This window comes from Macrobrachium nipponense, chromosome 5 (genome assembly GCF_015104395.2).
Source record: "Macrobrachium nipponense isolate FS-2020 chromosome 5, ASM1510439v2, whole genome shotgun sequence".
In the NCBI taxonomy this organism is placed as follows: Eukaryota; Metazoa; Arthropoda; class Malacostraca; order Decapoda; family Palaemonidae; genus Macrobrachium; species Macrobrachium nipponense.
This window is the reverse complement of record NC_061107.1, coordinates 10,883,655-10,899,484: the sequence shown is the minus strand read 5'-3', so window position 1 is coordinate 10,899,484 and position 15,830 is coordinate 10,883,655. Positions and strand designations below refer to the sequence as shown.

The following is a 15,830-nucleotide window of genomic DNA, read 5'->3' as shown; positions in this document are numbered from 1 at the left end:
ATCAACTCGGACAACACCACGGCTCTGGCATACATCCGCAAACAAGGAGGGACTCATTCTTTTCCCCTTTACAAGCTGGCAAAGGAAGTTCTGCTTTGGGCGGAAGAGGAAAGTGTCGTGCTGCTCACCAGGTTTATACAAGGAGAGAAAAATGTGAGTGCGGACCTGTTGAGCAGAAGAGAACAACTTCTCTCGACGGAGTGGACGTTGCACATGGAGGTTTGCAGAGCCTCGTGGAAGTTGTGGGGCCGTCCGGTAGTAGATCTGTTTGCGACAGCCAGAACAAAAAGGTTACCAACCTATTGCTCTCTGGTTCCAGATCAGGAAGCAGTGGCGGTCGACGCATTCCTGATGGATTGGACAAACTTAGATGTGTACGCTTTTCCTCCGTTCAAGGTACTGGGGAAAGTTATGAAGAAGTTCAGGGAGAGCCAAGGAATGAGGATGACCTTAATAGCCCCGTTTTGGCCGGCCAAAGTTGGTTCACAGAGGTACTGGAATGGACAATAGATACGCCAAGGACTCTTCCTCTAAGAGTAGATTTTACTCAGACAAACCCCACTTCGACAGGTTTCACAAGAATACCCTCGCTCTTGGGTCTGACTGCGTTCAGACTATCGAAAGTCTTGTCAGAGCGAGGGGATATTCTAGAGAGGGTGGCTAGTGCAGTGGCTAGAGCCAGAAGAACCTCCACAATCAGTATATCAGTCGAAGTGGGAGAATTTCCGGAGTGGTGTAAGAACAGGAAAGTGTCTTCATCCAGTACCTCTGTGACCCAAATCGCAGACTTCCTTCTATACTTGAGGAAGGAATTGGGTTTGTCAGTTTCGACAATCAAAGGTTATAAAGTATGCTAACCTCAGTGTTTAGACACAGCGATCTAGACATCTCGAATAACTTAGACCTTAGAGATCTGATTAGGTCATTTGGTACCAAGAAACAAACCCAATGCAGGCCACCTGCTTGGAACCTCGATGTTGTCTTGAAGTATTTAACCTCTAGCAAATTCGAGCCTTTAGAGAAATCCTCTCTGAGAGATGTTGCTAAGAAAACTATCTTTTTTAATCGCTTTGGCAACGGCTAAAAGAGCTAGTGAGCTTCAGGCCATATCGAAGAAGGTGGGATGGAGACATGGCAACGCAGTGTGTTCATTCCAAGAAGGTTTCTTGGCCAAGAATGAGAACCAGCTAATCCTTGGCCAAGATCCTTTGAAGTTTTGGGTCTGTCTAAGTTAGTGGGTCACGAGCAAGAAAGAGTTCTCTGCCCAGTGAGAGCATTGCGTTTTTATATGGAAAGAACAAGAGAGATCAGAGGGAATTCTTATGCTCTGTGGTGTTCAGTTAAAGACCCCAGTAGACCCATGACGAAGAACGCTCTAGCCTTCTTCATGAGAGAGTTGATTAGAGAAGCTCATATGTTGTGTCAAGAGCAGAGCTTTAGTTTGTTCCGATACGTAATACAAACCCTCGGTCCTTTAACAATAGGAAGGTAACTAGCGGCAGCTGGGACGGTCGTAAGCTTCGAACAAGGGGAGAACGGTAGTTAACTGCTTGTCCGATCGTGCGCGCGCCGCGCGCTCCGGCGGTGAAGAATCACTTTTGCTTTCGGCCGTGGTGTGACAGGACGTGTTCGTCATCGCTCTGCCTGCTATTTCGTCGTGTGCTTTGGATGTTTACAATTTCTTCTGACTGGTTTGTTTTGTGGTCTTGAATGAAATTGTAAGTACTCTTTTTTTCATTTTTTCATTGAGTGAAGTGAATTAATTAATCATGGATCAAGAAGAGCTTTCGCCGCGCCCACCAGCTGCCGTAGAGTGTGTCCCCGGGCTGGAGGGGCGTAAATGCGGCGGATTCCGCTCTTACCCAGATATTGATCCTCATGAGTTATGTTTTCGGTGTCGGGGGCGAGAATGCTCCCGAACCGAACCATGTAATGTGTGTGTAAATTGGTCCGAGGCGCAGTGGGTGCTGTACGAGGGTAGGAAGAGGCGTAGGTCGACCAAGGAGTCGTCGGAAAGCTCTCCAGCGACTCCTTTGGTTACGGATACCTCGTCATCCTTCCTGCCTCCAGCTCAGCCCCCACGATTTGCGCCTTCCCCTGCGGGGGGGGTTTCGGAGTCCTTCTCCTCACTCGACCCGTCGAGTGTGGAGGAGGGTGCCCGATACCCGGATGTTCAATTGTATTCGGGGTCTTCCGTCCGCTCTGGGTGGGGTTCGTCCTCCCCCAAGCGCGAGGGTGCCCCTCTAACTGACCCGACTGTTCCTCCCTCAGGTGTGCCTTCTGTGAGTGACGACCTTGGACAGGTGTGGGCGTCGTTGGGACTGCAGGGCGCCCCCAGTATCCAGGGCTTGATTCAACGGCTAGCGGGGTCGGCAGTTGTAACTCATGGTGTAGTTACAACAACGACCAATACTGTGTCAACACCAGCGTACGCCGCCCCTCCTCATGTGGTGTATACGCAACACATTGCGTCGGTGACTCCAACGGCATCAATTCAAATGCCGATCGCTGCCGTACCTAAGAGGGGCGTTGCCGCCGCCACCTGGGTGGGTTTTTATGTGCTGCCGACTCCCGACTTTCGCTGCCCCAAAAAGTTCGCTCCCGGATCTACCGCCCGTCCCAATGAGAGTTTGGCTGAGATGGAGAGGTCTGTGACGCCGGACTATGCTGCCGTACCTGCCGTACCTGCAGCGAGTGTTGCTGGCCCAGCCCCTCGCGCCGCTCCTACGAAGCGCGCGGTGCGGGACTCTCATGTTGATGTTGCTGCTGGTGCTGGTCCTATTGGTGCTGGTCCTGCTGGTGCTGGTCCTGCTGGTGCTGGTCCTATTGGTGCTGGTCCTGCTGGTTGCTTGGTCCTGATGGTGCTGGGTCCTGCTGCTGGCCTGGTCCTGCTGGTGCTGGTCCTGCTGGTGCTGGTCCTGATGGTGCTGGTCCTGCTGTTGATGTTCCTGCCGCTCCTGCCGTGCCTGCCCCTGCCCACGTCGCGTCTCGTCATGGAGGTGCTGCACCGGTCTCAGGTCTTTCCGGACAGGATCAGTCGGGGCGTGTTGCTTCGGCAATTGGCCCGACTTTTCCGTGGATGGAAGACCTGACGTCCGTCCTGAGAGAGCTGACGAAGAAGAGGAAGAAGAAGAGGAAGATGTCGTCGTCGTCTTCATCGTCTTCTTCGTCGTCTGTTGCCGCCTCTTCCCCTTCGACTTCTAAGGCTTCCAAGCCGAAGAAGAAGAAGGCTGCCTCCTCCCCCCCTCCCCCCCAAGAAGGCTCCTGCGGGACCTTCGAAGGGCCCGTCTCGCTCTGGCGTGACGGGGGGTGCTTCTGCTGGTCCTCCTGTTCCCTCGGGAACGGGGCCCGTCTCCTCTTCTGAGAAGAAGAAGAAGACGGGGACCAAGGATGTGCTGGCTACTGCTGGTACATCCGCGCCTGGTCTTGGTAGCACTGCTGCTAAGCCAGGTACCGGCTCGACTTCTCGTTCGCGAGAAGGTCCGAGTGTACGGTCTCCTTCGGGCGACCGTGCAGCCAAAGTCAAGACGCCTGAGCTTGCTCACCGTCATGACAGAGGCACGGAGCAGAAGACTGTCGAGAGTCGCGCAAGTGACGCTCGCCAGGCCAGCGGCCGCTCTCGTAGCGACCAGCCGGTACCTCGGGTTGACGTGACGGTCTCTGACCGGCCACGGGTTGAGGCTGGGAAGAGGTCCCCTCGACCAACGGCACCAGCTTCGGCTGGTAGCCAGCGGTTTGACGTGCCGTGAGGACGCTCACCGGTCTCACCGCGAAAGCGAGCTCTGCAGATCACCTGACCGCCGCTCCCACAGGGACCGTACGGAGACGGTGGCCAGCAGCAGCTCGTCTGACGCACGAGATCGGGTCGACGTGCTCAGTCGAGCCGCTCGCCACAGGTGAGCGGCAACGACCAGGCCTGCAGTTCGATCCCCACCGCGGGTTGGTGATCGGCTACAGCCCCCCACGTACGCTGGTCCTGCCAGCGAACGGGGGGGGAGCGTCAGGTCTGTCTCTCCTATACCTTCAACTTCCTCGGGCTACACCGGGAGAGCGAGGTACCTAGGAGTGATCGTGAGAGGTGCGCCGCTCACGATCCCGCCACGACGCCGCACGAACCAGGCATGGTCTTAGGACCAGCCAGGTCGTACGCGCAAGTGGTTGGAGGCGACCGTTCAGGGGTCTGTTGCTGTTCCTCCTTCTGAAGGAGGAGGGTCTCGAGAGCTGCTCCTGTTGGAGGGACTGGACGGTCCCTACTCCTCAGGACGCTGTGACTCCTGAGATCCAGAGGAACTTTGCCCAGGTTATTGCGCTGATTCGTCAGCACAACGACCTGGGGGAAGGATCGCCGCTACCACCATCTGAGCCCACGTCCCGGCTCGAGTCATTTTGGGGCCGAAGAGGGAACCCAAATTGACGGTGGGACTGCCGCGATCTGAGCTTGCAGACTCAGTCCTTGACCAGTGGTGGAGAATTTCGTCTCAGGACGAGAGGACTCACTTAAGTCAGGACGGTCTTCCAAGCTACTTCCTCCTCCTCTGCAGCGACAGCGGAAGTTCTACGTGCCATCAGTGGATCCAATACCGCCCAAACAGGTTAACCCGGAGCTAGCTAGGCTAACTCCAGGTGTGTCCCTGCAGCAGCTCCTGTCGGAGAACCTGTGGGGTTCTCGCAGCAGGAGGCACTGGGCCTGGAAGCTACCGCTATGGCGGCTTTCCAGGCAGTCTCTTGGTTGGATCTGTGGTCCCTCACAGTATCCAAGGTCGCGGCCGACGCCGGGTGGGGGCGCTGCCCTCGAAGACGACCCCGACTTCAGGAGACTGTGCCAGTCTGGAGGTAGGGCCATCCTCCTACCTCGCCCATCAGACGGCAAACCTGTGGGCCAACTTGGTTCTCCGTCGTAGGACGCTGTCCTTACACGAGTAGCAAGGGGGCCGGGCGTGAGGCGGTAAATGGACTCCGTAACGGACCAATGAAGAGTTCCTCCGCTCTCTTTCCCGGAGAGATGGTGGACGCTGCGGTGGAAAGACGGCGCACTGATGACAGTGACCGTCTGGTTCACCAGGCAGTTACGAAGGTTTCTGGGCAACCTCGTACAACTGCGGCTAAGCCTAAGAGTTTAGCTAGCGCTTCCTCGGCTGCTAAGACGGCTGCTCCATCGAAGCCCCGAGGAAAGACTCTTCCTGCTTCAACTTCTGGTAAAGGAGGCCGTAACCAGCCCTCCTCCAGCCCTCCTTTCCCCGAGGAGGTGCTGGGAAGAGTCGAAGCGAGGTGGGAAACGCTAGGGACGGCGTTCCCCCTCACCAGCTGCCGTGTGGGGGGTGCCTGGCGAGCCATTGGGCAACTTGGCAGCGCTACGGTGCCGAGACCTGGATAGTAGACGCCTTCCTTCGGGAGGGATATCTACTACCCTTCGAATCTCGGCCACCCCTCACCTCCAACCCGGTCCATCTGCAGACATATGTTCTGGGATCCTCAAAGGACGACGCTCTTCGCAGGAGATCAAGACCATGCTGACCAAACGAGCTGTAGAAGTCATAGTGGATCGGTCACCGGGCTTTTACAGCCGCCTTTTCTTAGTGGAAAAGGCATCGGGGGGCTGGCGCCCGGTGATAGATCTCTCTCCCCTGAACCGATTTGTTCGCCAGACTCGGTTCAAGATGGAGACGGCACGTTCCGTGCTGGACTCCATCAGGGAGAACGACTTCATGCTTTCAGTGGACCTGAAGGATGCGTATTTTCAAATACCCATCCATCAGTCCTCCAGAAAGTACCTCCGCTTCATCTTCGACGGACGGTGTACCAATTCAGGGCACTTTGCTTCGGTCTCTCAACCGCCCCACAGGTGTTCACGAGAGTGTTCACGCTGGTGTCTGCTTGGGCCCATTCGCACGGGATACGTCTTCTGAGGTATCTCGACGATTGGCTGGTCCTGGCGAGCTCCCGCTCGCAGTTGCTGCAGGACAGGGATCGACTTCTAAAGTTTTGTCGCGATCTGGGGATCGTGATAAACTACGAGAAGTCCGATCTCGAACCCAAGCAGAAGATGAAGTACCTGGGTATGCTGATCGATACGGTAGCAGCTCAAGTCCGCCCCGCAGACTTGAGGATCAGCAAATTCAGGGAGGCAGCCGGCCGGTTCCTGTCTCGGCAGGAACAGGAGCAGCTCAGCAATGGCAAGTCGTGATCGGCCACCTGTCGTCACTCGAGAAGTTAGTTCCTCACGGACGTCTTCACCTGCGGTCTCTCCAGTGGAGACTAAGGAGAGTTGGTCACAGGTAAAGGATCACCTTACTTCCCCGTGTCCATCACGGAGAAGGTGAGGCAGGACCTAGCCTGGTGGCTCGACGACAGGAACCTCTTAAGAGGGAGTGCCTCTACGCACTCCCCCCCCGGAGATGCTGCTGTTCTCAGACGCATCGACCGAGGGATTGGGGCGCACACCTGGAGGAGTTGCTGGCTGCAGGTGTGTGGGACCATCACGACAAGCACCTTCACATCAATGTCCTAGAACTCAAGGCGGCGTTTTACGCTCTCCAAGAGTTCCAAGACCGCTTGATGGACACTCGGTGGTGTTGATGTGCGACACACCACAGTAGTGGCATACATCAACAAGCAGGGGGGCCTATGTCTCTTCCGCTACACCAGTTGACGGTGCAGGTGCACGAGTGGGCCACGGCTCACTCGATAGAGCTGTCAGCACGCTACATTCCAGGCAAGAGGAATGTAGTAGCAGACAAGCTCAGCCGTCGGGATCAGGTAATAGGGACCGAGTGGTCCCTACACCCAGAAGTGGCGGAAAGGCTCTTCAACCTGTGGGGGCGTCCGGTCATAGACCTGTTCGCCACGCACCCGGCACAACAAAAAAATTCAGGTTTTTTTGCTCAGCCGTGCCGGACCCATGGGCAGCTGCTGAGGACGCTCTCCAACACCCTGGGACAACCTCTTCGTCTACGCCTTTCCTCCCTTTTGTCTGATTCGGAAAGTGATCAGCCGAGCGCTGGTCACTCCCAATCTCAGGATGATCCTGGTGGCTCCCAAACGACCTCAAGCCGTTTGGTATCCGGACCTGCTGGCTCTTCTTGCGGAAGAACCGAGAGAGATGCCCCACTGGCACAACCTTCTAGCCCAGCCACACGTAGAGCGGTACCACCGAGCAGTTCCAGTCCCTACAACTTCACGGCTGGCTGTTTATCCACCATCTCTTGCGAACGAGAGGCTTTTCTCGCAGCGCAGCAACAGAGATGGCTGGACACGTCAGACAGTCCTCTGCAGCTGTGTACCAGGGGAAGTGGGCCGTCTTCTGTGGTTGGTGTCGTAGACGGGGGTCTATCTCCTCTCAGAGCCACTCTTCAGCAGGTAGCGGATTTCCTCGTGTTTCTTCGCCGAGAGAAGCTCCTCTCAGTACACCCACAGTTAAAGGATATAGAGCCGCACTGGCGCTCGTCCTAAAACTGAGGGGACTGGACATCTCGAACTCGTTCGAGATCTCCTTGCTAATGAGGAGCTTCGAAAGGTCTTGCCCACCCAGGGAACGCAGGCCCCTGAGTGGGATGTGACTCTCGTCCTTAGGAGTTTGACTCGAAGACCATTCGAGCCACTCCGGGAGTCGTCAGACAGGGATCTGACCCTCAAGACCCTCTTCTTGCTGGCCCTGGCATCGGCGAAGAGAGTAGGGGAACCTTCATGGTCTGTCCTTGCAATGTTAAACATTCCAGGGCTGGGGATCTGTGACGCTCGATTTCGTCCCGAATTTCGTAGCTAAGACTCAGAATCCGTCGATCCCTGACGACAGGTTCGAGTCTTTCACGATCCCCTCCCTAATAGATTTCACCGACAACGATACGGATGGGATGCTGCTTTGTCCCCTGTGAGGGCGCTACGGCGCTATCTGAAGAAAACTCGACACCTCAGGCCTGAGTGTCGACGCCTCTTCGTTAGCACTGGGGGTTACCAAGAAACAAAAGAGTATCCAAGAACACGCTTTCTTTCTGGCTGCGTGAGGTGATCAGGGAGAAGCGTACGAGGGCTGATGGTAGTGACGACATCCGTACGCTCCGACCGAGAGCCCACGAAGTCAGAGGTATTGGACCCTCTTTGGCGTTCCGTAAGAACTTCTCCGTGGCGCAGGTCCTGAAGGCAGGTGTCTGGGCCAAACCAGACTACCTTCACGTCCTTCTACCTTCGGGATATTGCCCACAAAGTCCTTGGATACTTTTTCCTTGGACCTGTGGTGGCTGCTCACAACCCGTTTGTGTAAGCTTACGTCCGCCAGCACCCGAGCAGGGCAGAACATCAATCGATTCCTGGTTGTGACTGATAGGAATGAATGGTTTGAATTGAGATGTGCGACTGGCTTCTTCTTCTTCCATCTTTCTTTCTCTCTCTTACCTGTGGGCAGAGGGGTCCGCACGGTAAGTCACCCCATGCTGGAAAGGAATCCGAATTGTGCAGGTAAGCTACTCGGACCGTAGCCCCAATCTTATCCCCTTTAGTTAGGGTATAGAAGCAAATATCCCACCAGCCCTCCAACAAGGGGAAGGAGTGGATGTCCATACGTTGAGGACGAAACCCATAACTTTATGTTGGTCTTCCTGTACAGGAACAATATTTCTTGCAATTGCTGGTACGAAGAGATACGCTTGCCTCTCTCTTAGTAACATTGGCTCAGAGGTCTGACCATTGATCCTGCGGGTGGCACCACCCCGATCCAATCGGACAGAGGTTTTGGATCCCACCCGTTGCTCTTACGACCAGGGAGGCATTCCCAAGGTTGGACGGAAAACACCAGTCCTGTTCAACCAAAAATGACTCAGATTCCACCGCCAACCAAGAAAGAAGTGAGTCTTCCTATTGTTTAAAGGTACCGAGGGTTTTTTGTATTAACGTATCGGAAAACAAAATGACCAATTTTGGTCGAGAAAATTGCATATTTTTTCCTAACTATCCAAAAAACCCTGAGGGTTCCTTTACAATTAAGTGCCCCACCTCCCCACCCTACCACCCTAACCCCTACCTCGGCCAACTTTTTTGCTATGGGCCTAAAAGCAAAAGTGATTCTTCACCGCCCGGGCGGTGAGCCGGCTGGCCGCGCGCAAGCGATCGGTAACAAGCAAAGGGTTAACTACCTTATCTTTCCCCCTTGTTCGAAGCTTTACGACCGTCCCAGCTGCCGATTAGTTACCTTTCCTATTGTTGAAAGGACCTCAGGTTTCTATAGTTAGGAAAAATGTCGTAATTTTCGGACAAAGTTGTCATATTTTGAAAGTGAAGGCTCATGAAGTCAGGGCAAGTTGCGACTTCATTAAGCTTTTAAAAAAGAATTTAGCCCTCAAGGGAAATTATTGAATCCACATATTGGAGAACTAATTCCAATAGTTTGCGTCCTCCATTATCTTTATGGGATATTCAAGACAAACCTGTTGATAATTGTCAGAAGACGCTAGGTCCATACGTGGTCCTCTGGTACAGTCAGTATTGGGCAAAGGAAGTTACTAACCCCATAACCCTTGCTTTTAAGCTAGTTGATTTTGATTAGGTGATGGGTTTTGGTTTTTTGGTTTTTCTCGTCCTGGAAGAAATGTTCGGTACTTTTATCAGTCCTTTGTGAGGGTATTATTCTTCTTTGTATGGTGGTGTGTGTAGTTTCAGGTAAATGATCTATTTACTAGCTTGAATGCCGTGGCCATAAGGACTGGGCTGTTTACGGATTCTGTCAACAAAACATTGGTCACGTCCAGTTTGGTCAGATTCAGTCTTAGCTTCTTCAAACATACAGGACATCTTCCTTGTTATTGAGAAGCTCCTACAAGGTTTAAGCAGGCTTAGAGGCAGGACCTATGAAGACGAGCTACCTTAGGCAGGTAAGGGGAAACCTAGAGTTTTAATTAATATTTTAACTAACTATTTTTTATACTCTAATAATGTTGCTGTTCTTTGACCCACCTCCAAATGTGTCAAGCAAGCTATATATATACCTGCCAGGTAAGTGTTTCATACTTAACAAAATGAGCGTTTTTTTTTTGATGTTCAAAACAAAGTTTAATGTTTATACTTACCTTGGCAGGGATATTATAATTTTCAATTCCCAATTCCACCCTCCTCCCCTTCAGGAGACCAGGGTTCAGAGGGAAAAAAAAAAAAATCTGGCCCAAATTGGGAACGGAACGGTTTCCTAGCGCTTAGCGCCACGGTAACGGGGTGGCGGTTGCCTGAACTACTAATCTAATGGTGGTTACTAGCGTTTGCCGCGAGTTTTGAAAATTTCTGCCAGGGTGGTAACACGAGAATGATAGCTATATATATACCCTGCCAGGTAAGTATACATTAAACTTTGTTTTAACATAAAAACTTCATTTTTACAATTTTGAATGAAAGAATAAGGCTAGGTATTTATCTTGACCAATGGGTCAAAGGTGTGCTTGTCCATGCAGTCACTCGGTGGTTGAATTTTCTGGCTATTCATTTCATGTCTCCAAGACTTCATTATTTAAGCTGTTAAGTAAATGTGACACGTGATTAAAATCTCATTATGATTGATGAGTTTGCATGAAAATATTTATGATATGAAACAGGTTTGGTGTTATCTTTTAAATTATTTCCATTTGACTAAGTATAGCCTTGTTCACAAAGCTGTTTCTTATGTATTCTGTTTTTCATGTTTAATCCATATTGTACAATTTATGTATTTTCACAATTTTCCCCTTGTGTAATGCACAAAGCATCGTTTGCCTTTTGTTTTGCAGAAAAGACAAACTTTCAGTATGGGAAGTAGATGGCAAAAAATACAAAATTTACTGTCAAAATTTATGCCTTCTTGCCATGCTGTTCCTCGATCATAAAACGCTTTACTACGATGTTGAGCCATTTCTGTTTTACATTATGACTCAAGCTGATGGGGAAGGCTGCCATATCATAGGTTACTTCAGTAAGGTGAGTACTTCTACCAGCATACTTTATGTGTACTCATTGTTGCACTCTTGTAACTTTCCCTGATGCACATATGCCAGTAGAAAAAATGTGATAATTATAGGTGTAGTCGAGAAAGCAAAGTAAAGCCTGAAGATATTGACAAGACAAGTAGAATAATTTTAAACAATACTTTATTTTACACTTGAAGTGAACAAATTTTACGTTATAGCAGAGACAAGTAGGTAGCAAGGGACAAAGTCCATGTAAATTATTTTAAGTAAATATAACTGTTTCTGCAATCTCCTCCTCCTGTAGTTTTGCAGCTATAGTTCTGAATCAGGACTTTGTTCTTCATTTGAGCATAGGGAAATGTTTTTAATGGAATTCTAGTTTCTTTTATATTTGCCATTAAGATCAAAAGAATTCCTAGTTAAAAGTTCTTGCTGCAAGAGCGGAGGAGGATGATATTCTATTTACAGTTTTTTTCAGGCTTATTCCCACAGAGTAAAATAATCACATTATTGGTGTTAACCCAAGTGTCAGGAAAATGAAACCTTGCATTTTATTTTGTGTGATTTTGTAAGGAAGTTTGCACATCTTAAATAGTCATTGTTTTGTTGTATATTTTTGTACATGAACTTCCCTGGCAGATATATACTTAGCTATAGTCTCCCGACGTTCCGACAGGAATTTCAAAATCTCGCGGCACAACGCGACAGGTATGGTCAGGTGGTCTAACCTTACACCCGCCGCTGGGGGTGGCGGGATTTGACGAAACCACTCCCGTTTAGGCTTGTCAGAATTTTTCTACTGTCGGCTGGGAACGATAAACAACTGTTGTCGGCCTTCCTCTCAAGAGGTTTTCGATTCTAGCTTGACCTCGGAGTTTAACTTTGAGGACTTCTTTTGGTGAACGTATTCGCTTTGTTTTTTTGGCTTGGCATACGCTGATTTGTTGGGTACCGGTTTGTTTATTTTGATTTGGCATTTTCTTTAATGATGTCTGACCCTAGATTCAAGTAAGTTTAAAAACTTCGGTTTTGTTTAGGGTATTTTGCGTGAATGGAAAGGATTAAGGTGAGGTTTGCCGAACGCTTGCGGTAACCGACCCCCAGCACGGTTTGCATGGAAATGCCAGGGGGATAATGAATGTTTCTTTTGCTGAAACCTTAGTAGTAATGTAATGGGGATTGAATGAAGAAAGCAATATTAAGGGGCTCTCTTCTTCTTATGTTAGGAAGTTGGAACGTGGGATAGAGTGCGTAAGGCGTTCCTCTAAGAAGTTCTAGTAGAATCTAGAATGAGTGGAGTTGGATGTGGATCCTAATTACTAACCGTAGCAATTAGGAACCTTCTTCCCCAAGTTTGCCAAGCCCAGGACTCCCCGTCACCCGGAAGACCGAAGAATTCGCCTTCGGAGGCTGGCAGCTCCTGAGAGCCACCTAAATTCTTTCTATGGAACCAGAAGATTGCGTCAGTTTGGAAGGTTAAGGGAGAGATGTTAGTTGATCAGTGCAGTTGTCCCCACAGTTGTTGGAGGGTGGCGATGCCGTTGAACCGGCTCCTTAGTGGCCTCCTAGGCCTTAGACCATCTTCCAGACGCCCAGTTCCAGTGGAGTAGAGGAAAGTCAAAAGCTCCGCAAGAGGGCCGAGGGAGAACCCCCACCGGTCAGGCGTCCCCCTCGGGCCAGAATCCCTGAAGTACGCTCCCAGGCTGCCTCGGATTGCTACAAGAAGGAGGTCGCCTACGCCAATGCTTTCTTCCTCTTCGGTCTTCTTCCCTCCTTCCGGAAGAGAGGTTGGAACTTCCCCGGACTGGTTCGTCGAGGCCCGTTAATTGTAAGATGGGCTTGGGAAGGAAGGCTCCCTGCAGTCCTTTGGCTTATAGTCCGGAGGTTTTCCCGGAAGAATCGTCGGTGGAATGGCGAAGAAACCCAAAGAAAAAATCCTTGTCAACCGTTTCTTCTTCTCGCGCCTCCGCGCCTCTGGCGCCTGCCTTCGCCGAAGGAAGAACAACAAGAATTCTCCTACGAGGAGTACTCGCTGGGACTTCAACGCTTCAGATCCACTGGCGGCTAGCAGAACTCTCTAAGCAGATTTAGAATCACCCGTAGGATAAGAAGGACGTTTCTTTCCTTTCCGAGCAAGAGATCTTTAGGCGCCCGCTCTTCAGAGGATCGTTCTTTCATCCTCTTTTTAAGGCGTTCTCCTTCATATGGGGAGGTTTCGTATGAATGGTAGGGGCTCGCTGTTGGAGCGGCCCTCGCTCGCCTGGCTCTCTTTTCCCCGACTTCAATGGCGCCACCAAACATCGGTTAGGAACGCTCTTATGGAGAAAGAAGTTTTTTCTCCAGATTGGGAATTCCCGCTTCCGGTAAGCGCAATAATTGCAGCCTTGCTCATCAACGCTAAGTTTCTTCGAACTCCCTTCGCGTGGAGACTTCGCCTCAGCAGCCTCAAGATCCTAGAAGGAGCCCTTTATACAAGTAGGGCGTTTCTTCTTCCAGATGTCACTCTTCCTCGAGTGTCGGATCTGTGACTTCTACCCCATCCTGACAGGCATCAAGAAAGTCTGGTAGGAGTCGTGTGCATGATAGACGGCCTGCTGTTAGCCGCTCCCCTCCCAGCCAAGGTAGGTCGCCCAAGAAGCCTACTGCACAGCGATCTCCTAGTAGGCGCTCTGTCTCCTTTTTAACGGCATTCATAAACTCCTGAATTATTCTTCCTCCCGGGGCAGGACAACAAGAGTCGTTTTTCAAGCGCCCTTCTCCGTGTAGGGCGCTCTCCCAGTCTTCTAGGCGCACTACTTCCCTGGACCGTTTTGTCTCTTGGTAAGGACACCAGAATCTCGGAAAGCGCCCTTCTCCAGGTAGGCGGCTACGTTTGCTTTTTGAAGCGCTTTCCATTCCAAGCCCGCCTTCCTTTGGATGTTACCCTCTGTTAGACGTCAGGAATGTCTCGCAAGCAGCCTTTCTCCTAGTAGTGGCCACATTTCGCCCTTCCAGTCGAACTTATTCCGTTGATCGTACGCAACTGGACAGGGTATGGAGAGCCGCGCAAGCGCTCTGCTCTCAATAGGCGCTCTTCGCCTGGCAGAGCATCGCCTCAGGATAGGGCGCAAAGAGTCCTAGTTAGGCGTCTCGCCTCCTCGGTAAGCGCCCCTGTGGTATGTTTCCGAGGATTCTCGGAAGTTAAGGAGCCGCCCTACCTCTCCTTCGGCTGAGATTCCGTATACCTCGCAGGAGGGAAGTCTCATCGTTAGACCAAACCCAGATCTTCTTTTTCATCGGTTCTTCCAGTGGATGTGAACTTCTTCTAAGGAGAGGGGCGTTCTTCCAACCTCTTCGCTCAAACTCCTACTAGGAGCCCTTCCGTCACCATAAAGGATCTTCCGCGCTCGCCTCTGACACAAGACGTCATAGAAGGTTTAGGATGAGGGAACTCCGGAACATTCTTCGGTCTTGCTGTGTCTTCTTAACAGGAGAATCTTACAGAGCTACTTTTGCAAGTTTTTGGGGATTCCCTTACTCACCTACGGCTCCCTCCTTTCCTCCTCCACGTCACCTTTTTTCAACGGCGAAGACAGCGGAAGAGTTCTTTTCCTTGTGTGAGGAGAAGCCAACTCTTTTCAATGAAGAAGGCACCTGAGGAGTTTTGGTTTCCTGGATGGCTTCCAAAGAAGAAGCGGGGAAAACGATGTTTCGCTTTTTCCGCCTTCGAAGTTATCAAGGACGCGCTGGTTTTCTGGTTATGAAACATGGAGAGGTCCTTACGGATTGCGGGGGGGTTGGGTTTTTTCTACCGTCTTTGGCTGATTCGGATGTTTTTCGAGGTCGCTGGGTAGCATTCGACAAGGCGGGAACTGCCCTTAACTCTTGCTAAGGGACGACTTTGGGCAATGAATGAATTGGATCACATGCTAAAAAAGGCATGCTTGAGTATGTGTCTAGAAGTATTTAACTTCCTTGATTGGTCGTTTGGGGGTCCATAGCCAAGAAAATTGAAGTGCCAGAGTCATTGTTTTCGCCAGGAAGATCTCATGTGTGTTTGTCTTGTATGGACAAGTCGGGTAAGAGAACGGGACGGAGGAGGTGAAATCGCCTCCCCTGTATCTGGGGGGCCCCCCCCCCGGGGGATCCGGGATCGGAAGAAGAGGTCTGTTTATTGTTTCATTCGTTAACGAAGTATTGTTTCTCCCATTACCCATGAGGTCTTTTCTTTGGCTGTTTGATCGCCTCTGTCTGCCTCACTTGTTCCCTAAAAACATCGAGTGGCGGACAAATTTCGAGAATCACTTTTCGGCCAAAGCCCCACCCAGGACCTTTTGGCAACAGTTCGGCAAGAAAACCACCGGCCGCCCTTCCTTCCCTAACCCTAAGGCGAAGAAGGAACAAAGGCTAAGGTGTTCGAGAACCCTTTCCGATGTGAGGGGCGGTCCTTCAATCCAAGAAACCTCTACGTTTAGAGGTCGTAGAACCTTCCAAGAAGGGGTTAAGAACTTTCGCCAAAGTCTGTTATTAGAAAGCCCCCAAAATAACTTGCAAGTCCTTCAAACAACGGTGGGGCGCCAGACTCTTTAGAGTTTGCAGAGAAGTCTGGGCCCAAAAAGGAAAAAGGGGCGGATCCTTGGACCCTTTCTATTTTGAGGAGAGGTTACCTCTCCCTTTCGTCGAAAGACCTCCCTTGAACGACCATCCCAAGGGAACTGACAGGCAAGTTACAGGAGACCTACCCCATTCATGAAAATTCAAGGCTCCTTCTCCCATCTAAGCAGTAGATCAGATGCTGGAGAAGGTGTGGGGGCTATCGGAACTAGTGACAGGACCATCATTCATCTGGGTTTCTATTTCTACAACCGCCTTTTCCTAGTTCCGGAACTCCTCAGGGGATTGAGACCGGTGTTGGACGTAAGCGCCCTAGAC

General features: G+C 51.0%; 1 protein-coding gene across 1 annotated transcript in view; it reads left to right on the top strand.

Annotated features, from left to right (window-relative positions):
- LOC135215204 (histone acetyltransferase KAT7-like) overlaps positions 1 to 15,830 on the top strand; it is a 53,208-nt gene that overhangs the window by 22,815 nt on the left and 14,563 nt on the right. The window contains 1 exon segment of the mRNA XM_064249697.1: positions 10,743 to 10,929. Within this exon segment, the coding sequence (XP_064105767.1) occupies positions 10,743 to 10,929 (187 nt within the window).